Source organism: Rutidosis leptorrhynchoides, chromosome 2, assembly GCF_046630445.1.
Source record: "Rutidosis leptorrhynchoides isolate AG116_Rl617_1_P2 chromosome 2, CSIRO_AGI_Rlap_v1, whole genome shotgun sequence".
Taxonomy (NCBI): Eukaryota; Viridiplantae; Streptophyta; class Magnoliopsida; order Asterales; family Asteraceae; genus Rutidosis; species Rutidosis leptorrhynchoides.
In genome coordinates, this window is record NC_092334.1 from 463516077 (window position 1) to 463538947 (window position 22871).

General features: G+C 39.7%; 1 protein-coding gene across 1 annotated transcript; it reads right to left on the minus strand.

Moving 5' to 3' along the window:
- Window positions 1-391: 391 nt before the first annotated feature.
- On the minus strand, window positions 392-931 carry LOC139889338 (uncharacterized mitochondrial protein AtMg00810-like). The gene has a single exon (XM_071872296.1). It carries the CDS (start codon window positions 929-931, stop codon window positions 392-394), a length of 540 nt encoding a protein of 179 aa, XP_071728397.1.
- Between the last annotated feature and the right edge of the window lie 21940 nt (window positions 932-22871).

Here is a 22871-nt window from a genome sequence, read left to right on the forward strand (position 1 = left end):
TCTATACAATTGGGCTTAATCTAAATACATAAGCATATACAATCTAATACACCCCCACAGTTGGAACGGGAGTTAAAGAGCGGACGTTCAAGCTGGATCTGAAATCTATAAATAATCGTGTAGGGAGTCCCTTAGTAAAAATAGCAGCATACTGAGAAGTAGAAGGGACGTGGAGAACACGAACATCACCTGTAGCAACCTTATCACGCACGAAATGTATGTCGATCTCAATATGTTTTGTGCGTTGATGTTGTACTGGGTTGGTAGAGAGATAAACCGCACTCACGTTATCACAATAAACCAATGTAGCATGAGAGAGCGATGAGTGGAGTTCACGAAGTAAGTTGCGTATCCAACATGTCTCGACAACGGCATTAGCAACCGCTCAATATTAGGCCTCGGTACTCGAACGAGATACGGTTGCTTGTCTTTTAGAAGACCATGATAGAATATTATCACCAAAGAATACACAATAACCATATGTAGAACGAAGAGTATCAGGACAACCTCCCCAATCTGCATCAGAGTAGGCAATGAGTTTCGTAGAGGATGATGGAAAAATCTGAAGCCCATTATCAACTATCCCACGAATGTAACGCAACACACGTTTAAGAGCATTAAAGTGGGGTTCCCTTGGGTCATGCATGAACAAACACAACTGTTGAACAACATACATAATGTCAGGTCGAGTAAATGTCAAATACTGAAGTGCACCGGCTAAACTGCGATATAAAGTCGGATCCGTGACCAGAGGCCCATCAGATCCAAGTTTGGACTGTGTATCAACAAGAGTGTTGCAGGGCTTACAATTAGACATATCGGCCCTGTCCAAAATATCAAGTGCATATTTCCGTTGAGACAGAAACATGCCATGTGTAGTACGAATAGCAGATATCTCCAAAAAATAATTAAGCGGCCCAAGGTCAGTCATGGAAAACTCCTTGCCAAGAGAGATTATAATCTTCTGTAAGAGAGACGTGGAGGAAGCAGTAAGAACGATATCATCCACATATAGTAGTAAATAAGCAGTATGAGTCCCATGTCGGTAAATAAACAACGACGAATCACAACGGCTATGTTGAAAACCAACACGAAGAGCATACTAAGCAAATCTATGAAACCAAGCACGAAGAGCCTGCTTGAGACCATATAAGAAGATGACATACATATAATATTTTTTTTATAGATCGGTCAAACTATACTAATCGAGTTTGTTTGGATCTACCGACTCAAGAAACATAAATTTCTTGTCTCACCTTATACGGTTTTCCTTTTGTCTTTTCAAAAAAGAAAAAAAAAAAGAAAAAAGAAAAAAAGACAACTTGCACTCATGGCCAACGGATCTCCTCTTGATTCTTGCACTTATCCTAAACACCCTAATTATGGGTGGACCCTTCCTTGGACTTGGTACTATGGTTCACATCTCACACGGATGGGAGATAATATTAACTCTGGCCCACGTAGGCATCATCAGCCCACCAACAACAGTGACCAACATCAATATTTAGGCCTGCAGCAAAGGCCCAGTACGCAACAGTTCATTAACAAGGATGTTCAAATGTCTTTTAAGCCCAATCATTCTGTCTTTTGTGGGCCTCGTATGAAAGGCATGTGTCCTCAGGTTTTCAGTTCATACATGTAACATCCTGAGATCGAGCCAAGGTAAAATGATCATTTTACCCTTGTGTATGGCGTAATTAGTGATTTTAATAATTATTTGTTTATAATTATTTGGTTGTTTAGTTGAGACCAGTTTGTGACAAGGGTCACAGAACATATTCGTTTATTTAATTTGGACTTCGTTAGGGTTACCTATTGATGTGCGAAAGATTTTAGATTACTAATAAATGCCCGTGTGTTATGAGGTATGGGATTTTAACCCATTTTATACTAAAGGGCTGCTCATTTCTTAATTTCTCTAGAAAAATCCCAAAACATCCCGTACTTACTTTCACTCCCAAATCTCTAACCCTAGATTTAATCTAAGAGTGAAATTGGATCAAGTGAAGCTAGCTACTGAATTCTTGCATCATCTATAGCTTATATTCAATGTTTGTGCTTCAGATTCTTGCTTTAATTCATGTTTATGTGGGTTTTTGGGTTTTTGTATATAAGTGCATTTTTGGACTTGAATCTTGCTCATAAGTGTTAGATAGACTTGTTTGATGTTAGTAAACTGATTTAAGTATGTTATATGAGTTTCATGTACTGTCAATCGATCATAAACATGTTTGAAAATGAGATTAATCAAAGGTTTTTGTCAAAAGTGTGTTCTTGAGGTTTTTGTTGAATTCTTGCTTAAATCTTGCTTAGAAGTGTTTGTTAATGTTGTTGGATGCTTGATAATCAATCTATATATGTTAGATAAGTTTTGTGGACCTTAAATTGACCAAAAATAGCTCGAAATCTTCATTTTGGTGTCAAAATCGATCCAAACAGCGTCCTGGTGCTGATGAACAGCACCCGTGCGGTTGCAGGGTGCAACCATACGGTTGCAGGTGTTTTTGGGCGGTTGCAGGTGCATCCGTGAGGTTGCGTCTGGTCAGCTTTTTCTGAAATTTGTTTTGGTCATAACTTTTGAACCGTAACTCCGTTTTTGATGAATCAAATGTCGTTGGAATCGTAATGAAGATTACTTTACAATGTTAAACTTTTAGGAAGCTATATCAAACTTTATTTTGGTCAGAAAAAGGGGTTTTAGCGTGTATGTCTGTTTTGCTCGCACTTATATGACGTTAGTGAATGGAATTAGGTTGTAGACTTATCCAATGATGATTATAAGATGTTATGACTTGGTTTAATGTTGTGATGGAGTATATGTGTATGTATATAAGTGTATATATATATATGTGTGTGTGTGTGTGTGTGGATATATGTATGTATATATATATATATATATATATATATATATATATATATATATATATATATATATATATATATATATATATATATATATATATATGTGTGTGTGTGTGTGTGTGTGTGTGTGTGTATGTATATATATATACACATTGTGATTGTGATATTGTTAGCATTTAGAATATTAATTACTAACTTATGAGTATTGTTTTTAGGTGATACAGATGAGGAGAATACTCAGTGATATTAGACAACCGAGTGATGCCGGTATCGGTGAGTGGGACTAACTAGAGAATATAGTATAGAGTAGCATGTTATATTATGATTGCCATGCTTGTTAGATATACTTACTGTTGTGGTTAGTTAGTACGTTGTGATGAATGCATGTTAGTTGATGCTTGTCTGCTGGAGCCCAGTGCGTCCCTATTTTGTGGTATCCTCGGTAGGAGAGATCAACCTGCGGGTTGGGTTCCTCATGTGGTAGCTTAGACAATCGAGGTGTATATATATGTGAATGACGCATCCGTCGTGTGTGGATTATATATATACACACGGTGGTGGAGGAATTTCTGGTAAGCCCCAGTCTGATCATATCTTACGTACTTTAGTTTCCCGTGGTTTCTTTAATTGTAACAAACCTCCAGTTAAAACTTTTTTTCATGCGTGTCAGTAAGGAAAACATATTAAATTACCGTTCTCTCGTTCCACTTCTATTGTTTCTAAACCCATCTATACAATTGGGCTTAATCTAAATACATAAGCATATACAATCTAATACAATATTTATAGAGTACATGGTGAGAGAAACCCTAATGCTAATACAATATTTTCTATATTGAATTATACAAGTAATCGATACAATATTTATAAAGTACATGATGAGAGAAACCCAAATGCTAAAACTTTAACGGGCCAAACCCGTCTATACAATTGGGCTTAATCTAAATACATAAGTATATCAATCTAATAAATATAGCTCAAAAGTAAATGACGTTAATGGAACACATGAACATCAATTCTCACTTAAAATAATATATACATATATGTCGTTCACATATAGTCAATTGAATTGCTAAAATAAAAAAAAATACAAATAAATAATTAATTAACAACTTATTAAGAAAATGATATTCACCCGTTATCTACAACATAAAACTATGAACGGTAATCTCATGTTGATTGACAAAAATACCCTCCCTCTTTATAACTTTGATATTATCCCCATTATACCGTTTACTCTTCTAGATCGTTCCAGCCCTTTACAGGGTTTTCCTCAAAAAATCCACATTGATGAATTCGAACGATTTGTGGTGCGTTCTGTGAACATTTTTTGATATATGAGGTGATCAATGAGTTTGAATTTCCAGGGTTCCGTTTCTTTTTTTGCACGGTATGTAGCGATAACCTACATTAATTGACTCTGACGGTTTGCAGGGCGTTCCGTGGACGATTTACGATCCTTGAGATGATCAATGATTATAAAATTTTAGGGTTTCGTTTCATTTTTCACGGAATGGAATGATTTGGAATCAACGATGTCGATATGAAGGTTGTGGTTTCAATTTTTTTTGTTTGTTTCGATTAACCGTTGACAGATTTGTTAGTTTTATTTTTTACATTGTTGTTTAAGGGTTTGTTCTAGCTTAAAATATAAGCTTCTACCGTGCTATGTTATGTTGTTTTCTTCACCATGCTATCTCCTTTTGCGAAGGTAACTTTTTTTTTTTGTTATAATTCTTTGTAAAGATTTTGCCCGTGATTCAGTTATTATAATTATAAATATTATAATTATAATTATATTATAATTATAATTATAATTATAATTATAAACATATACTAATCATGAAGAACCTTTCCACTGTTTATAGGGGTACCTTAGTAATTTCACTTTTTGAGACACAAGTTAAAATCACCAAAGCACAAAGCACAAGTTATAACAAAAAATGCACAAGTTACAACTTACAAAACACCAACACAACTTAAAAACCCCCAACACTAAAACATATTCACTGCCGCCAGCACCACCGCCACAGCCACCGAAAGCACAGCGCCGCTGTAACCACCGCGTCGCCACCACCGCTGGCCGCTATGAGATCTAGAAATAAACAGATTTAAAGGCGAATTTTTCCGTTAAATCAAACCAGCAAACCTGAAAATATAACAAAAACAACTACAAATAGAAACATAGGTCGCTAAAATAATCGAACTTACAGAACTTGAATATTTTGAAGTTTATACTAAAAAAATCTAACTCCAAACATTGATTTAAAAAAATACCTTGGTCATTGGTAGCGGATGCGTTCTTCGGTCTAGATTTAACATATATTTTGGTTATAACTTTATGATGGTAGATCTATAACAAAGATGGGAGAAAATCTCTTTAGATTTGCTTACGTTTTTATTATTAATAGTTAGGTTTGGAAGTGGTTTTCTAACACTGTTGTAAGTTGATGGTTGTGTATGGTTGTTGTTGGTAGTGAACGGTGTTTTCCGGTATGATGTGATGGAGGCGGAAATGGATGAAAGAAAAGGGTTTGACCAATATTGGGAGAAGTGTTGAAGAGTAGTGTAGATGAAACTATGAAAGGATAGTGTTGGAAAAATGAAAGAGTAGTGTAGATCAAGGTTGTAAAAGTCGCGAGTCGGGGACGCATTGGTCGAGACCTAAAAAGGACGCGTCGGCCGAGTCGGGGACGCGTCGGGGGAAGCATCGGTCGTTGACCAACGTTGACTTTATTAATAATTTCTTAAATATTGTTATAAGTCATATGGTGGCCGACACTTTTATTAAAGTGAAATTTGGTGGATCAAATTCACATTCACGGATATTACTATTCCATCTAACTGCACAGTGAATTATTGTTGTATAAATATGTAATCGAATGTAATCACTGATTGTACCATTCTTATATATATATGAAATATATATATTCCTCTCTCCATTACTAATCTTCAATATATAAGTATTGTATAAACTTAGACAAAAGGTAGTAATAAACTACTAAATTATAATACGTTATCAGCACGAAGAGCTCCGTATAATCATGGTGATTCTTCTAGTTGCTCAACTACCACTTCCACCTCTCAAGATTTCTGCCGGCCACCGTCCTCCGCCGCTGAAACCGTCGGAAGATCCTGAAACCTTCGATGTGTCTTCTCATCAAGAAGTTATCAGTTTGGATTCTTCCATTACTAAGTTATACTCATCAGGTATTCCAAAAATTGTTGACGTTATTTAATTTAAATTACTTTGAATTAATTAATTAACAAGAAAGTTTACTGCACCTGTTATCAATTTTGTTTACTGTCGACAAGAACCCCAAACGACCATCACCTTCTACGAACCCTTTTATTGTTGCTTCTTCGATGTCTGTTTGCAATCAAACGCTAGAACCAACCATGACCTTCACTCTCAACCTTCATCTTCTATCATCAAAGTCATATATACATGTAAATATATATGCAAGTATTACATATAGTGAAGCAAACACTCATACACCGATCACCTTCTTTTCTTTCTTGATGAATGAACACCACCTTATCACAATCGCCCATTAACTGCTGTCATCATGTTGTTTTTGTTTTGTCGAACGCCAACAACAAACAAACATAGCCTGCTTCTGCTTGTGATTCAATCCGCCACCACCTTTGTTTTCAATTACTATTATCGTGATATTACAGCCATATATATTTTTCTGTTACCTCACGAGTCAATGATGATTATTATTTGAAGAATGTGAAAATTGTTTACATTTAAATCATTCACTAGTGGTTGCAGGTGGAATTAGATTCCAAATAATGGCCGACACTCACCAAAAATTGACAAACCCCACCCAAAATTTCCTGTCGACCTATTCGAATTTACTGCTGTCATTATATTTTTTTTCGATGCTATCAACCCACAAAGACCCACATGAGAGCCACAATACTACTGCTGCTACGAAGGTTCTACTTTCTCTTTTATTCTATACATAATATAATAAAGGAAAGGTGATGGTATGATTATGAGCACATGTGTATGAAGTGAACCCTCAACCACTTTCCAACTTTTGTAGTAGTGGACTTTTAGAAATTTAAAATTTAAAAAGACAGGTAATAGCCAAATAATAGAGGAATGATAAGTATGGTGGGGTTTATAGGTGGAAAAACGAATCCTAGATGGGATTAGTGGAGGAGACGAAATGGTTTTAGAAATTTTATTTATTTTATTTTTTTTGACATTCATCTAGTTGCTGTTGGGACGTGAATATTGAGTTGGGCCAATTACCTTTATCAGGGCCGGTCCCGAAAATTTGAGGGCCCGGAGCGAGGCGAAAAAAAAGGCACCTAACAAAAAATATAAACTATCTAAAAAATGACAATTAACGTCATATCAATAAACATAGACTATATAGCATTAGAATTACATACCGTTTGCAAAGTATAATAATTTTAGAACTTAATGTGTAGAGTCGTAGTTTACTATGACCGTCTTAGTTCTACTTCCTAGCAGGGCTGTCCTATTAATTTTATGAGCCATGTTCAACTTGCAAAAAGTAGTTTTTTTTTTTGTATACTAAAAGTTTGTATATTAATCAGACCATAAAAATAAAAATAAGTTCAATAATTAATAAATTTATGTATATAGCAAAATTATACTCGCAACCAAATGGAGTTAAAAATACACTTTTAATAATAAATAAATTCAAGTACAAATAAGATGATGAATAAGATGTTTGTTATTAATAAATACAAGTAAAATAATAAAATACTTGCTAATAATAATATACTACTCCGTTGTATCAAAGAAGTTTGTATTTTGGGCCCATATATAAGTATAAAAGTCCACTTGTTCAGTAACTAGGAAATATTGAATTAAACCCATTACATATTTACGCATGAAAGAAGTTTGTTTTTTTTGGGCCCCATACAAAGTTGGCCCTGTGCTAGTGTACAGGTTGCACACCCCTAGAGCCGGGCCTGACATTTATCAAATCTTCACGTGGGCTTATAAGATCCACTAAGCATGAAACTCTGTTGAGCCAACGTATTATTTTGTTTGGGCCGTACTGAATCTTGTGAATAACCTTGATTAAATAGACACTGGGCTAAATTAAAACTTAAATGATCTGATTTTTCTAAGATGCCTAGCCTGTTATGTGTCACTCCTAAATAAATAATTTTAGACCATAACACATATATGTTTATTAAGTGTTATCTTTTATGTACTTCAGATTGTAACTTGTTTGCAGGTAATATAATTTGATTATCTTGCTGAAATATAACTCATTATTTGCTTATCTTATTTGAAGTTTTAGTATGAATCCTGCTGGAATACAACATCAATTAAATGGTAAAGACCTATGTATTGCAGATAGTGGTAACATACACACTATGATCAAATCTAAGAAATATTTCATTGATTTAAATCAAATGAAGGAATTATAAATACTATATCAGTTCTTGTAAACTTGATATAAGGAACGGAATCATATTACCAAATGGTACAAATTTTCTGATAAACAATTCTTTGTTTTCTCCCAAATCAAAGAGAAATTTGTTAAGTTTCTCTGATATATATCATAATGGATATGATTATCAGTCAATGATAACCGGAAATGAGAAATACCTATGTAGCAAGCGCATATGATGAAAAGCGCAGTGCATATGATTAAAAGCGCATATGATGAAAAGCGCATATGATGAAAAGCGCATATGATGCGCAGCGTATATGATGAAAAGCGCAGCGCATATGATTAAAAGCGCAGCGCATATGATTAAAAGCGCATATGATGAAAGGTGCATATGATGAAAAGCGCAGTGCATATGGTGAAAAGGATATATAATGAAAAAGCACATATGGTGATTAATGAAAAGCACATATGGTGATTAATGAAAAAACACATATGGTGATTAATGAAAAAGATTGAGAAACAATCACCAATATTTCTTGAACGAATTCAAGGTTATATATATGGACCAATTCATTCATCATATGGACCATTTTGATATTTCATGGTTCTAATAGACGCATCTAGCGGATGGTCTCATGTTTTGTGTGTTATCAAGCCATAATATGGCATTTGCAAAGTTTCTTGCTCGAATTATTAAATAAAGAACACATTTTTCGATTACACCATTAAAAGGGTGAGACATGATAATGCTGGTGAGTTAACATCTCAAGCATTTAATGATTATTATATATCTATAAGGATTGTTGTTGAACATCCAGTTGCTTATGTGCATTCAAAAATTGGTTTAGCTGAATCAATAGATTAACGCTTGCAGCTAATAACTAGACAATTGGTAATGAGTACAAAACTATCAATATTTATATGGGAACATATAAATTTACATAATGCGACATTAATTCGCATTAAACCAAGTATAAGTCATAAATATTCTCCCCTACCAACTTAATTTTGGTCGAGAGCCAAATATTTTCTACTGATCATGCATATTTTAACCGTGGGGTTTAATATGCCTGCTCAATACATAAGGAGGGGTTTAAGGATCTTAGAATGTGGCTCTCCGGTCCGGCTACCGTGAATAACCGTGGCCGACATGATGATGTCGGCGGGGTGGCCAAGTGATTAAGTCCACCTCTGATAACGGTCGTCGATCAAGAGGCCCCAAATAAGGTCGTAGGTACTAGCTTACGAAAGACTAACCTGTTAACCTTGAAGAGATGCTGAATGATGCTGTTTTGCGTAATGTATCTCGTGTGTGATAGTTACGTAATATGCCGTGTCTGGTAAATGATGATTAGGGTTGTATTTATAGGCAAACCCTAATTCTAGAACCGTCCCAGATCATGTTAATCTCATCCATAACTGACTCCCCCGAATCACGGATATAATTATGGAAAAGATATTTACTTGACAGCTAAGCAACCGCCGTACCGGGAACAAAGGAATCAGATACAATCCGCATACCGCATAGCGCACACAAGCACACGCATACGCACACTATTAAGCGCCCGCATACATATGTGGTGCGCCTGCGGGTTGCGGTATCATTATGTCCCCCCAGTTTGATGTTATATGACGCAAGACACATGACATCAAACTATTAAGCGGAAAAAACAAGAAAACGGCTAGCATTTAATATTCCGCGTGCGCCTCGATGCCATTAAATGCCTGTCACAATCGCAGACGCCCATTCGGCGGACATGACATAAAGTGGCAGTGTGTCAGGCGCGTGCCAACCACGCACGTACATGTAATCATACCCAACTGGCATCCACGCGCATAAATAAAGTGCTGGCCGTCGATTGCGTAACACGTGTACAGCCACGATCACACCACTCCATCCAATCTTCCCTATAAATACCCCATTTTGCAGCTCATTTCCACTTTCCTGCTTCAAGCTTCCTCGTTACGCTGCAAATTTGAATTCCGATCAAAAATCGAACATTCCGGCCACCATTTAAAGGTTAGTATTCATCCGATTACTCCTAGAAAATGACTAAAGCTAACGAGACGTATGTAGATAGCGTAGAGTCTGTTATAGAGCAGAAGCACATAGATTACTTAGTGAAACAGTATCCTCCCTTAGCCAAGTACAATCCGGTGCCACCCCTACCCCATCAGCGTGCTCACGAGCCACCGGAGAAGAAAGTGGCCATCTATGAACATGCATTCAAGCATGGTAACTTTAGGGTTCCTCCCTCTGACTTCTTCTTAGGCATATTAGATCACTTCAGAGTGGGATTAGGGCAACTACACCCGTACGCCATAGGCAAAATAGTTCTGTTTGAAATGTGGTGCGCCGCAATCGACAGGGTACCGTTGGTTAAAGTTTTCTGTCATCTATACCGCCTAGCCAATCACCACAAATCCTGGTTCACCTTCTTCGCCCGACAAAATTTCACCAAAACCCCAAAGTCGAATGCGGGTAACTGGAAAGAAACTTTCTTTTTCATTGAACAAACTGTAGTTGGTACCGCTTTTCCGCAAACGCTTATATGGTGCGAGAAGGTGGAAAAGGATGTGAACAAAACCCCGGTCCTTGATGACGAGGAAACAAAGCTGTTAGCGGAGTGCGCTAATGCACAGCTGGTGCACCGGTCATACGGGAACGTGATGTTGCGACTAGGGAAGATATCCGCACACTGGCCATGGGAGGATGTGCGTCCAGCCATAGTCGGACCAGATGGAAAGGGTAGGAATAGTATAATCACGTACTAACAGTTTGCTATTTATGTGTTCTAACGCATGCGTGCATGTTTGCAGAGATGAAGATGAAGAGAGTACTGACTGCGGAGGAGATTGCGGGCATCGCCTTCCGCAAACAGAATGTGAACCAGCCGTTAGAGCAGGAGAAGACTGGCGAGAATGCACCTGCCACCTCTGGCAATAAGCGCAAGGCCGCCGAAGCCTCCCAATCCCAACAGAAGAAGAAGAAACTCACTCCCAAACAGAGGGAGGACAAGCGGAATGATAACTTCGTTCCCATCGAACCCCGTTCTACGGATCTACCTCCCCCATCCTCTGGTAAGAGTTCAGCTCTCGCGCATACCGCACATTTAAGTTTACATTTATATAACCACTTATTAACACGCAGGGCATGCGGAAGAAACTCATCACACCCCACCGCGGGTCAATCCGGACCTCGAAGCTACTGCCGAGTCAAAGGATAAGACGATACACCTAGACTCCGAGTCCACACCAACCCCGCCACACGGTAACTTCCGATTGGCAAACCTGACGCAGCTCACCCAGTTATCGGCTGAAAACGCCGCAGAGCAGTCTGCCTTCCTCCAACAAATCTTCCCGGCTGAGTTCCGCAACCAACTAGCCGCACTGCCTTTTAATCAGGCGCTCAACGCCTTCGTCCAAAATGGCCTTGTCTTTTTTGGCATGGTTGCAGATCAAGCCCGCCGTTCGACTAACTTGTATCAAGTGGCCTTGCGGAAAGAAACAGAGCTAGGGCTGCTGCAAGCGGGGGCTGATCAGGTGAAGAAAGACAGGGACGCCGCAGAAGAAGCGCGCAAGGCGGTGGAGTTAAACGCGGCGGAAACCAAAACTGCACTGATTGAAGAGAGAAAGAAAAACCGCGAGCTGGTTGGTGCGGTTGACCAGTCCAAGGGGGAGGCGGAGCGTTTGCGGGTGGAGCTGGAAAGGGTGACGAGGGAAAAGGATGACGCAGTTACAGGTCGCGAGCTAGCGGAGGCGGACTTGACAAAACTCCGCACCGCTCTTCCCACCATTGCGCAGAAAGTAATGGATTCCTAGCCTGTGTCCGACAAGTTTAACGCCTATGTTGACGCGGTTAAAGACCACGAAATCAACAAGGCAGTGCTAGAGGTGATCCAAGCCTGCGGAATCACACCGCCGTACTCCGACGTCGTGCAGAAAAAATTGAAGGAGGGTACGGCTGCGATGCTCATGGAAGCGGAAGAAGCCATCACTGCCATCCCGATCCCCCTAATTAATGCGTTTTCCACGCACCCTAATATGTCGATTGATGGGTTCCTCAAGGAGGAGTTTTAGTTTGTTGTAATAGTTTGCGCCGTAAGTCCTATGCTTAGGTAGGCAATTGTAAATACAATTTTTGAGCCATAGGTCCCGTGATGGGCAGGCATTTGAAACAATTGCCATTTATGTAATAACTTAATTCAATGTATATGTATCTTACTGTTATGCATGCGTAGTTTGTTTGTTTATATATCGCGAATCAAAACAAAAGGTGAACCGCATGCCCATGCGCATAGTTAACCAAAACTCATGCGTATGCGGGTATTACTGCGTAAAATAAACCAATACTTTAACAATTACCCTTTAATAATTTAGACTCGAAAGCTACTGCGTTATCGCTTTGTCATGTACTAGAGGTGCACTATAGCTGTATGGTAAGCAACGCAACTAAAAACAAGCCAATGTTTTTATGCTTTGAGTTCCTCAAGCAAACCAATGCGAGAGTAACTACGCACAAGCAAACCAATGCTTGTAATTTTTTAAGTCGACTTTGCAGCCATCTAGTCTGCGTGGCGCTTGGCTAGGGGAAAACCAATTCCCTTTGCCTGCCGTTAGCGTCTAGCCTTGTAACCAAACAGGCTTCTGCCGCACGGGGGCTAGAGGACACCCCTTAAGTAGGCAGAAACCGCATACAAAAAAGATTTAAACAACAAAAGTATGCGCGAGTAAATATTTAATTGGCATTAATCACAATTACAACCGCGACACATCCAAACGGACGGAAAATACATAGAAAAAATAATGTGCTACAATAAACTGGAGTGATCAGGTCCACCTAGCTACATATAACATTTTTTCAATAACGTCGCATGCCAAGTGCGTTTCACAGGTTTTCCATCTAATGTCTCGAGATGGTACGCCCCGGTATTGTTTGCCTTCGCTACCCTGTATGGACCTTCCCAACGGGGGCCCAGTTTCCCAGTATCCTCTGCATGACTTGCGTCGTTCTGACGCCAAACCAAGTCACCGCACTTGTAAGAGCGCGAACGCACACGCTGATTATAGTACTTTGCAATTTTTTGCTTGTTATTTGCTTCGTTGACAGCCGCTGAGAGTCTGCGCTCTTCCAGCAAATTAAGATTTTCCCGCAAAGCTTCAGAGTTATTTTGCTCATCAAAATTTTGTATGCGGAACGTTGGTACCCCAATTTCTGCGGGTACAACAGCTTCTGATCCATAGACCAAACTGAACGGGGTCTCACCAGTGCTTGCTTTGGGTGTTGTTCTATGCGCCCATAAAACCTTCGGTAGTTCATCCACCCAACCAACACGACCATGACCCAACCTAGCTTTGATTCCCGCTACTATATCCCGGTTGGTCACTTCGCACTGGCCATTCGCCTGTGGATGCGCAACAGATGTAAAAGTTTGCTTAATATTAAGCTCCGCGCACCAGCTACGAAAAGGGTCACCTGCAAACTGCGCGCCGTTATCACTAACAATTTCGTTTGGTATAACAAATCGACAGACGATGTCTTCCCATACAAAATTTTGCACCCTTTTTCCTGAGATTGCTGCCAGCGGTCTCGCTTCGACCCACTTTGTGAAATAGTTGATTGCAACAATCAAGAATTTGATGTTTCCTGCGTGTGCAGAATGTGCGTAAGGTACTGATGTGAGTAACATGTTTAGAAAATAAATGATAAAATTACCTCGGCCTTTTGGGAATGGTCCGACTATGTTGATTGCCCATTTGCAGAATGGCCACGGTGAGGAGACTGGTATCATTGGATGCGCAGGTGCTCTGCTAATAGGTGCATGTATTTGGCATGATTCACATTGCTTAACTATGCGCGCAGTATCCGCGTACATGGTGGGCCAATAATATCCTAGCCGCATTATTTTTGACACAATGGACCTGTGCCCCGAATGGAGTGTGCATGCACCCTCATGCACCTCGTGTACAACTTCCTCCGCCTCTTTCGGGCCAATGCACCTTAAGTGCGGTCCCAAATAATTCTTTCGATATAGGACGTTACCCTCAAGGGCATACAGCGGTGCCTTAACGCAGACTTTCTTTGCGTCAGCGGAATCTGCAGGAGAAGTGCCATCCCGCAGAAAAGCCACGATGGGCATCATCCATGTTGAGCTTGATTCCTCAACTGGTGCCACTAAAGGCATCATAACAATGAATTTCGCATTGAGTTCTTCTATTAGAACTTTCTTCCCCATATGATCAAAAGCCAAGGCAGCCAGTTTGCTTAGCGCATCCGCTTTCTTATTTTGCCCCCGCATTACGTGGGAGATTTGAAAAGCTTCAAACTGGTCAGCGAGGTTGTGAACAAGCGATAGATATTGCTGCATGGCTATGTCATGCGCTTCGAAATCTCCGCTGACTTGACTGCATACTAGCTTTGAATCCACATAAGCGTGTAAAATTTTAACATTTAACTTATGCGCAATGCGCATACCTGCTAACAGAGCCTCATACTCTGCTTCGTTGTTTGTAACAGCAAAATTAAACCGCAGTGCGTATGTATGCTCTTCGCCATCCGGGCCTGTTAAAATTACACCCGCACCTGCACCAGATGCGCTACACGCACCATCGGTGTACAATTCCCATGGTGACAAAGTTGGTGCAGGTGGATCCTGATGTTCTGCTGATGCCTCGACATCCGCAGGTAATTCTGCTAGGTAATCAGCAAGTATTTGACCCTTAACCGCACTGCGCGAAGAAAAATTTATTTCATGTTCACCTAATTCAACTGCCCACTTAGCCATTCGGCCAGAAACCTCAGGCTTGTATAACACCTGAAAGAAAAATGATTGCGTTAGTCAATGCGGTAACCCCGGTCATTGCCGCAAAGTAGGTATTTACCAACCTGTTTGATTGGTTGATCAGTTAGAACCACGATTGGATGTGCTTGAAAATATCGGCGCAAACGCCGCGCCGTATGGACCAGCGCATATACAAGCTTTTCTATTGGTGAGTAGTTTACTTCGCTTGATGTCAGCGTCTTGCTTACGAAGTAGACCGGCATTTGCGTCTGAGAAAAACCTCGTCGTTAAATTTCTGCGATATAAATAAAGCATGTAAATTAATGGATTACCTTTCCGCGATCCGCGATGAGGACTGAGCTGACAGCTTCCTTCGATGCCGCGAGGTACAGCGTTAGCGTTTCTCCTGATACTGGCGCAGTAAGTGTTGGTAATTCTGCAAGCACCTTTTTCATCTCCTGAAAGGCTGATTCCGCTTCCTGAGTCCATACGAAGTCTTTTTTCTTCAAACAATTTTTCAAAGTATTGAAGAATGGCAACTGTCGTTCTGCGGCTTTCGACAGAAACCGTGCGATAGCCGCAAGCTTCCCCGTTAGACTCTGCACATCTTTCTTTGTCTTCGGAGATGGCAAATTATCAATGGCTTCAATCTTTTTGGGATTGGCCTTGATACCCCGCGCTGTCACCACATGACCTAAAAACTTGCCTTCCTCTTCCCCAAAACTACATTTTAGCGGGTTAAGCTTCATGTTGATCCTGTGCAGAGATGCAAACGTTTCCAGGATGTCCGCGAGCATGTCTTCCTCGGTGTTACTTTTAATTACCAAGTCGTCGACGTACGCTTCAAGATTTCTACCGATTTGGTGCTTGAATGCTGCGTCAATTACACGCTGATAGGTCGCGCCAGCATTCTTTAAACCGAAAGGCATCTTCGTGTAACAATAAATACCCTGCGGCGTATGAAAAGCAGTCTTGTCCTCATCTTCCGCAGCCATTAAGATTTGGTGATAACCCTTGTACGCGTCCAGAAAACACTTGTACCTAAATCCCGATAGTGATTCTACCTTCCAGTCTATCTCCGGGAGAGGGTAGTTGTCCTTGGGACATGCCTTATTAATGTCCTTGAAATCAACGCACATTCGCCAGTTACCGTCAGCCTTTTTTACCAACACAGGATTTGCAACCCACGTCTGATAACGCACTTCCCGCAGAATGTTTGCTTTGACAAGGTTGTCCACCTCTGCGCACAACCAATCACTGCGGTCTAGGGCCATATGCCGCTTCTTTTGCCTAACGGGTGTCAATGATGGATTAACGTTTAACTTATGTTCCGCAATATCCCTCGGAACCCCTGTCATGTCTGACTCGCGCCATGCGAAAATATCTGCGTTAGCTGACAGTATTCCATGCAACTTGCCCTTCGTTTCGGCTGACAAGCCTGCGCCGATTTTAATTCGCTTATCCGGATGCAAGCGATTTGCTATTACTGCACAGTTTGCAAGTTGCTCTCCTACGCTAGGAGCGCTTACAGACGCGACAGAGCCACACAGCTCGGTTGCTTGATGTGACGCAACTGTGGCAACGCCTCCTACTGTGGGAAACTTAATCAAACCATGCACTACCGATGGGATAATGTTAAAACGCCGTATGAAGTTTCTCCCTAGCAGTGCGTTATATCGTGAAGTTGAACGAACCACATAAAAATCGACCAATTCACGCCTGATCATCTGCGGGTTCCTGTCATCCGCAAGCTCTATCATTAATTCTATTCGGCCTAGCGGCCACGAGTTTTCTCCAGAAAACCCTGATAGCGTAATATCAGGCTGGCGTAACTGCGCTTTGACTTCTGCCAGAAGGAAACGATAACAATGTTCATACATAATATCGACACCGCTGCCAGTGTCAACATGCATGCGCTTAACCTGGATTCCGCAATCGGGGATGCGACACTTGATGATAATGGGCTCATTAATAGAATCAATTGACATTACAGGAGGGAAAGTGATCGGGAGAAGCTCCCAATCCTGGTGATCGTTGTACTTTCTCCGCTGGCTGATTTTCTCTGCGTCAACCATGTTAATGGTTAAGTCGGCATTTTTCACTTTGTCAACTTTCTGCCACGCGAAAGTCTTAGACTTCGAAGCCTCTTCTGCGGCCTTTCCCTTGTCCTTTTTAGGTGGTTTTAGATGATCCAATTTGCCCGCGCGAAGCGCCTCCAGAACCCGTTCCATCAAGTTTTTACACCGATTGGTGTCATGACCATAATCGTCATGAAATTCACAATACTTTGTTTTGTCCCGCTTACCAAATTCCGTAAGTGGAGTTGGGACCGCAAAGGTCGCGCACACCGGTTCGGTTGCCAAAATTTCTTTTGGCGTTTTGGACAAACTTTTAAGCAGCGCATAGTTCTGATTATTGATGCCGCGCTGATTATTGTTTCGATAATTGCCACTTGATTTCCCTTTATCATTCCTGATGGGACCACCGCTAGGATACCTTCCACGAGAGTTGTTACCACGATTTTGATCGCGCGAACAATCATCATCGTCCTTTCTCTCGTTGCGTGAGCTAGCTGTTGGAATGTCATTATCTTCGCCACTCCGCATATAGTCGTGGCATTCATTAAGCGCCTCAGCATAAGTTGTTGGGACTGTATGGCGCAGACGCCTTACCAGTGTTGGATGACGTTATGAGTTTATACCATGTATGAGTCCGGAAATCTGTTGCTCTGGTTTGAGATCTGGTATATGCAGGCACTCATTAGTATACCTTGTGAGAAATTCGCCCAAAGATTCCTTGGACTTCTGCACGATGTCATGGCATTCAATGTGAGTGCGCTTGCGTGGTCTCTGATTCTGATATTGCAGCAAAAACTTTGTCCGCAGATCCATAAACCCGGCAATACTACCAGCCGGCAACTTATTAAACCACTCACGAGCAATACCCTGTAGTGTCATAGGAAATATCTGACACGCAACCGGATCCACCCAGCCTTGAGTGTGCATTGCACCTTCGAAACGCTGTAAAAAATCATCTGGATCGGTCAGGCCATTGTAAGTACCCAACGTGCTAGGTATCTTTGGTGCTGATGGAAACGGGTATGCGGATATATGCGGAGGAAACTTGTCAAAGGTAGTCGGTAGCTCAAAGGGTGGTTTAACAGGATCCCCTTTCAAGTTTGCAAAGAAATGCTTCATCATGTCTTGAACAAAGTCAGGTTGTGAAAATAAGTGAACCATATCAGGAGGTGCGGCCTGCATGAATTGACTTGCAAGATTTGCCTGCCCTTGAACATTTTGCCAAGGTTGACCCTGCGTCTGCGGATATAACCAAGGCTGCTGCGTTGGAAAAGAGGGATAACTTGAAGACGCAGAGTACACAGGTGGCTGTAAAGGAAGCGAAACCTGTGGCGCAGATATCTGCGAAACTTGAGGATACACACTTAAAAGCCCAACTGTATGCGCTGTGCTTTGCTGCTGCGCTGTTATCGGCGCCCAATGAGAGTTCGCATCTGGGATGACACCAAATCCCCAACTATTAAGTAACGCCTGCGCATCCGCAGGAGTTAAAAATTGTGAAACTGGGCGCGGTGGTTGCCAAGGTTGCAACGGTGTAAATGACGAACTCTGCTGAATGCTCTGCGTATGCAGTGGTATTGAAACAGTGGTACTGTAAATAGGTACCTGGCCGCAGCAAACCACATGCGGCCCCGTTGTTCCACCGCTAGTGCCTGTAAAGATGACCCTTGGATCCACTGACAAAAAGTCCAGCCGCGTGGTTGTGACTGGTGAGTTTGCTCTTGGCGGTGTAACCCCGTCTGAATATATCAGCTTGTACCTCTGAAAGGGTTCGCCGGATATAGGTGGAGGGTATATCGTGTACCCCGCCTGAATAGCAGCCCCCGTAGTTATAACCGGTGTATGTTGACTACCAGACGGTGCGTTCTGAACATCTGTTTGGGTATGTTCCGATGATTCCTCGGAAGTCATGATACTGTTAAAGAAAAAAATTCAAAAATTTTGTAAATAATGAGTCATACAATTCAAAACCTTAAAAGAAAAAGCAATTAAACAGTCTTGAATTAATTCGACTCTCAATGAAAGCACCACTTGATCATGCATATTTTAACCGTGGGGTTTAATATGCCTGCTCAATACATAAGGAGGGGTTTAAGGATCTTAGAACGTGGCTCTCCGGTCCGGCTACCGTGAATAACCGTGGCCGACATGATGATGTCGGCGGGGTGGCCAAGTGATTAAGTCCACCTCTGATAACGGTCGTCGATCAAGAGGCCTCAAATAAGGTCGTAGGTACTAGCTTACGAATGACTAACCTGTTAACCTTGAAGAGATGCTGAATGATGCTGTTTTGCGTAATGTATCTCGTGTGTGATAGTTACGTAATATGCCGTGTCTGGTAAATGATGATTAGGGTTGTATTTATAGGCAAACCCTAATTCTAGAACCGTCCCAGATCATGTTAATCTCATCCATAACTGACTCCCCCGAATCACGGATATAATTATGGAAAAGATATTTACTTGACAGCTAAGCAACCGCCGTACCGGGAACAAAGGAATCAGATACAATCCGCATACCGCATAGCGCACGCAAGCACACGCATACGCACACTATTAAGCGCCCGCATACATATGTGGTGCGCCTGCGGGTTGCGGTATCATTATCTACCTTAGAACATTTAGTTGTGCAGTGTATTTTCCGATTGCACAACCACAACGCACTAAAATGGTTCCTTAAAGAAGGATGGAAATAGATGTTGGATATGAAACATCTTCAATCATAAGATATATTGAACCCATGACGGGTGATGTTTTTACAGCATTTTTTGCTGATTGTCATTTTAATGAAAAATTATTCCCTAGATTAGGGGGAGAAATGAAAAATAAATAAAATGATGTTTCATGATGTGAACATAAATTAAGGTATCTTGATACTCGCACAAAAGAATGCGAAATAAAAATTCAAAAATAATGCATATGCAAGAACTTGCGAATAAATTGCCCAATGCATTTACAAATGCAAAAAGAATGACTAAATCATATATATCAGCAGTAAATGCACTAGCAAGAATTGAAATTCTATAAGATGGCAATAATGTCACTCATGAGTCTTTGCCACATCTGAAATGTGAAAGGCCAATTGGTTCCAAACATAAAATATCTCCAAAAAAGAAAATAAGTTGATAATGAGGTAAAAGAAAATGTTCAAGAAGAACTGCAAATCAATACTCCTTTTGCAGAGAATATTGACGATGTAAATACATAAATTGCAATAAATTATGTAATATTATGGAACCGAAACGAAATGACAAATATTGTTGAGAATTTTTCATATAATGACATCATGAATAAAGATGATGATCTGGAACCAAAATCTGTCATTGAATGTCAAAATAGACATGGCTAGGCTCAATGGAAAGGAGTAATACGAGCTGAATTAGAATCGCTCAATAAAAGAAAAGTTTTCGGATCAATCGTGATCATTTTTAAGATGTGAAACATATGGGATACAAATGAATTTTTATTCGAAAAAGAAATGTGCAAATGATGTTACAAGGCAAAACTAGACTTGTAACTGAAGATTTCCCACAAAGATCAGAAATGAATTATGAGGAAAACTTATCATCTTGTAATGGATACAATTACTTAGTAGATACGTAATCAACCTGGTAGTTACTTAAATGCATCTCATGGATGTTGTTACTACTTATCATTATGGATCACATGATAGTGATATATATGAATATACCTGAAGGGTTTAAGGTATCATAAACATCTAATGCAAAACCTAAGGGAATGTATTCCATTAAGTCACAAAGATTTTTAAAAAAGGTTTTATACAATCGGGATGTATGTGGTATAACCGATTAAATGACTACTTGATAAGAAAAGGGTATACAAATAATCTTATTTGCACATGTGTTCTTATTTAGAAAATAATGTCTGGATATGTGATTGTAAGTTATTTATGTCAATGATCATAACATCATATGAAAAAATAAAGAGATCAGTATTGCCTTGGATTATAAATTGAGCATATGCCTAATGGTTTACTTGTACATCAAACAACTTATACCAAAAAGATTTTAAAACATTTTTAAAGACAAAACCATTGGTTGTTTGATCACTCAATATTGACACTGATCCATTTCATCCTCGGGAAGATCTTAACGGTTCAGAATTTCCATATCTTAGTGCAATTGAGGCTATTATGTATTTTATAAATTTTACAAGACCTGACAATTCTTTTGCAGTTAAATTGTTGACAAGGTTCAGCTCAGCCCCTACCAAAAGACATTGGAATGGGATCAAACACATATTTTGATACCTTAGAGAAACTACTGATTTATAATTATTTTATTCTAATAACTCGAAACAAGATTTGTTTGGATGCAGATTATTTATCTGATCCACATAAAGCTAAATCTCAAACTAGATATTCCTAAATGGAGGCACCGCAATATCACGGCGTTCTCAAAAACAAACACTTGTTGCAACATCATCAAATTATGCCAAAGTGATTGCATTACATGAAGCCACTCGAGAATGTTTTTGGTTAAGATCAATGACACAACTCATTATTGATTCTTGCGGACTAGAACGCGATAAAAGTTCAACAACTATCTATGAAGATAATGCAGCTTGCATAGCACAGATGAAAGAAGGATCTTTATACTAAAGCACCATCAACTACTATTTTTAGAACACATGTTCACAATATTGGCATGAGGCAAGATCAAAAGATGTGACGACTCAACGATGTCTACTTGAGGGGGAGTCAACTCTATGCTGCACTCTTTTTCCCTTGGCTAAAGTTTTTATCCCACTGGGTTTTTCTTTAGCAAGGTTTTTAACGAGGCAGTAACATGTAGTTGATTTTTAATGAAACAAAATTGTCGTCCAAGGGGAAGTGTTATAAGTCATATGGTGGCCGACACTTTTATTAAAGTGAAATTTGGTGGATCAAATTCACATTCACGGATATTACTATTCCACTCAACTGCACAGTAAATTATTGTTGTATAAATATGTAATCGAATGTAATCACTGATTGTACCATTCTTACATATATATGAAATATATATATTCCTCTCTCCATTACTAATCTTCAATATATAAGTATTGTATAAACTTAGACAAAAGGTAGTAATAAACTACTAAATTATAACAAATATATATTTATATATGTATAAAATAGTTGATTATTTACCATAAATTTCTTAAATAAGAACTTAAATCTAAATACAATCAAACTTCAAACTCAATTAATGTTACCGAGTACATAATCAGTAAGGACACAGAGAAAAGAGCGGCCCAAAAATGAAAACAAATCCTAATTTTAAAACATATCACATTTTGACGAAAATTTGATTGATTTTGACCGTGTTTAACCAACTTTGACCGTCTTTGACAGACTTTGACTGAACTTTTAGCTTTGACCGTCTTTTGAGTCGTTTTCAGAAAAAACGGGACGGAGAACCCAAAAAAACGACGCATCGGCTGACACTTCGGCCAAGTCGGCCGACTTTTACAACACTGGTGTAGATTAAAAGTTATGTTTGGATGTGGTTATGAAATGGGATAAACAAATTGGGTTGGAGTCTGAGGGGTGTTCAAATCGTATGGACATGTATATTAATTGAATAAAAGACTATTCAATTTATTTACACCGTATTTGTGTATATCGAGAACCACAACAATAGCACCCTCTTGATTTGAGCGGCTATGAAATGACTATATGATTTTGTTGTACTCAAATATGAGTAATAATTAAAATAACTAATATAATATGGTGTAATTAATTTCAAAGTAATC

What these genes read in the sequence shown, in the direction of transcription:
- LOC139889338 (XM_071872296.1), bottom strand. Translation starts at nt 931, where the DNA reads ATGACTGACCTTGGGCCGCTTAATTATTTTTTGGAGATATCTGCTATT.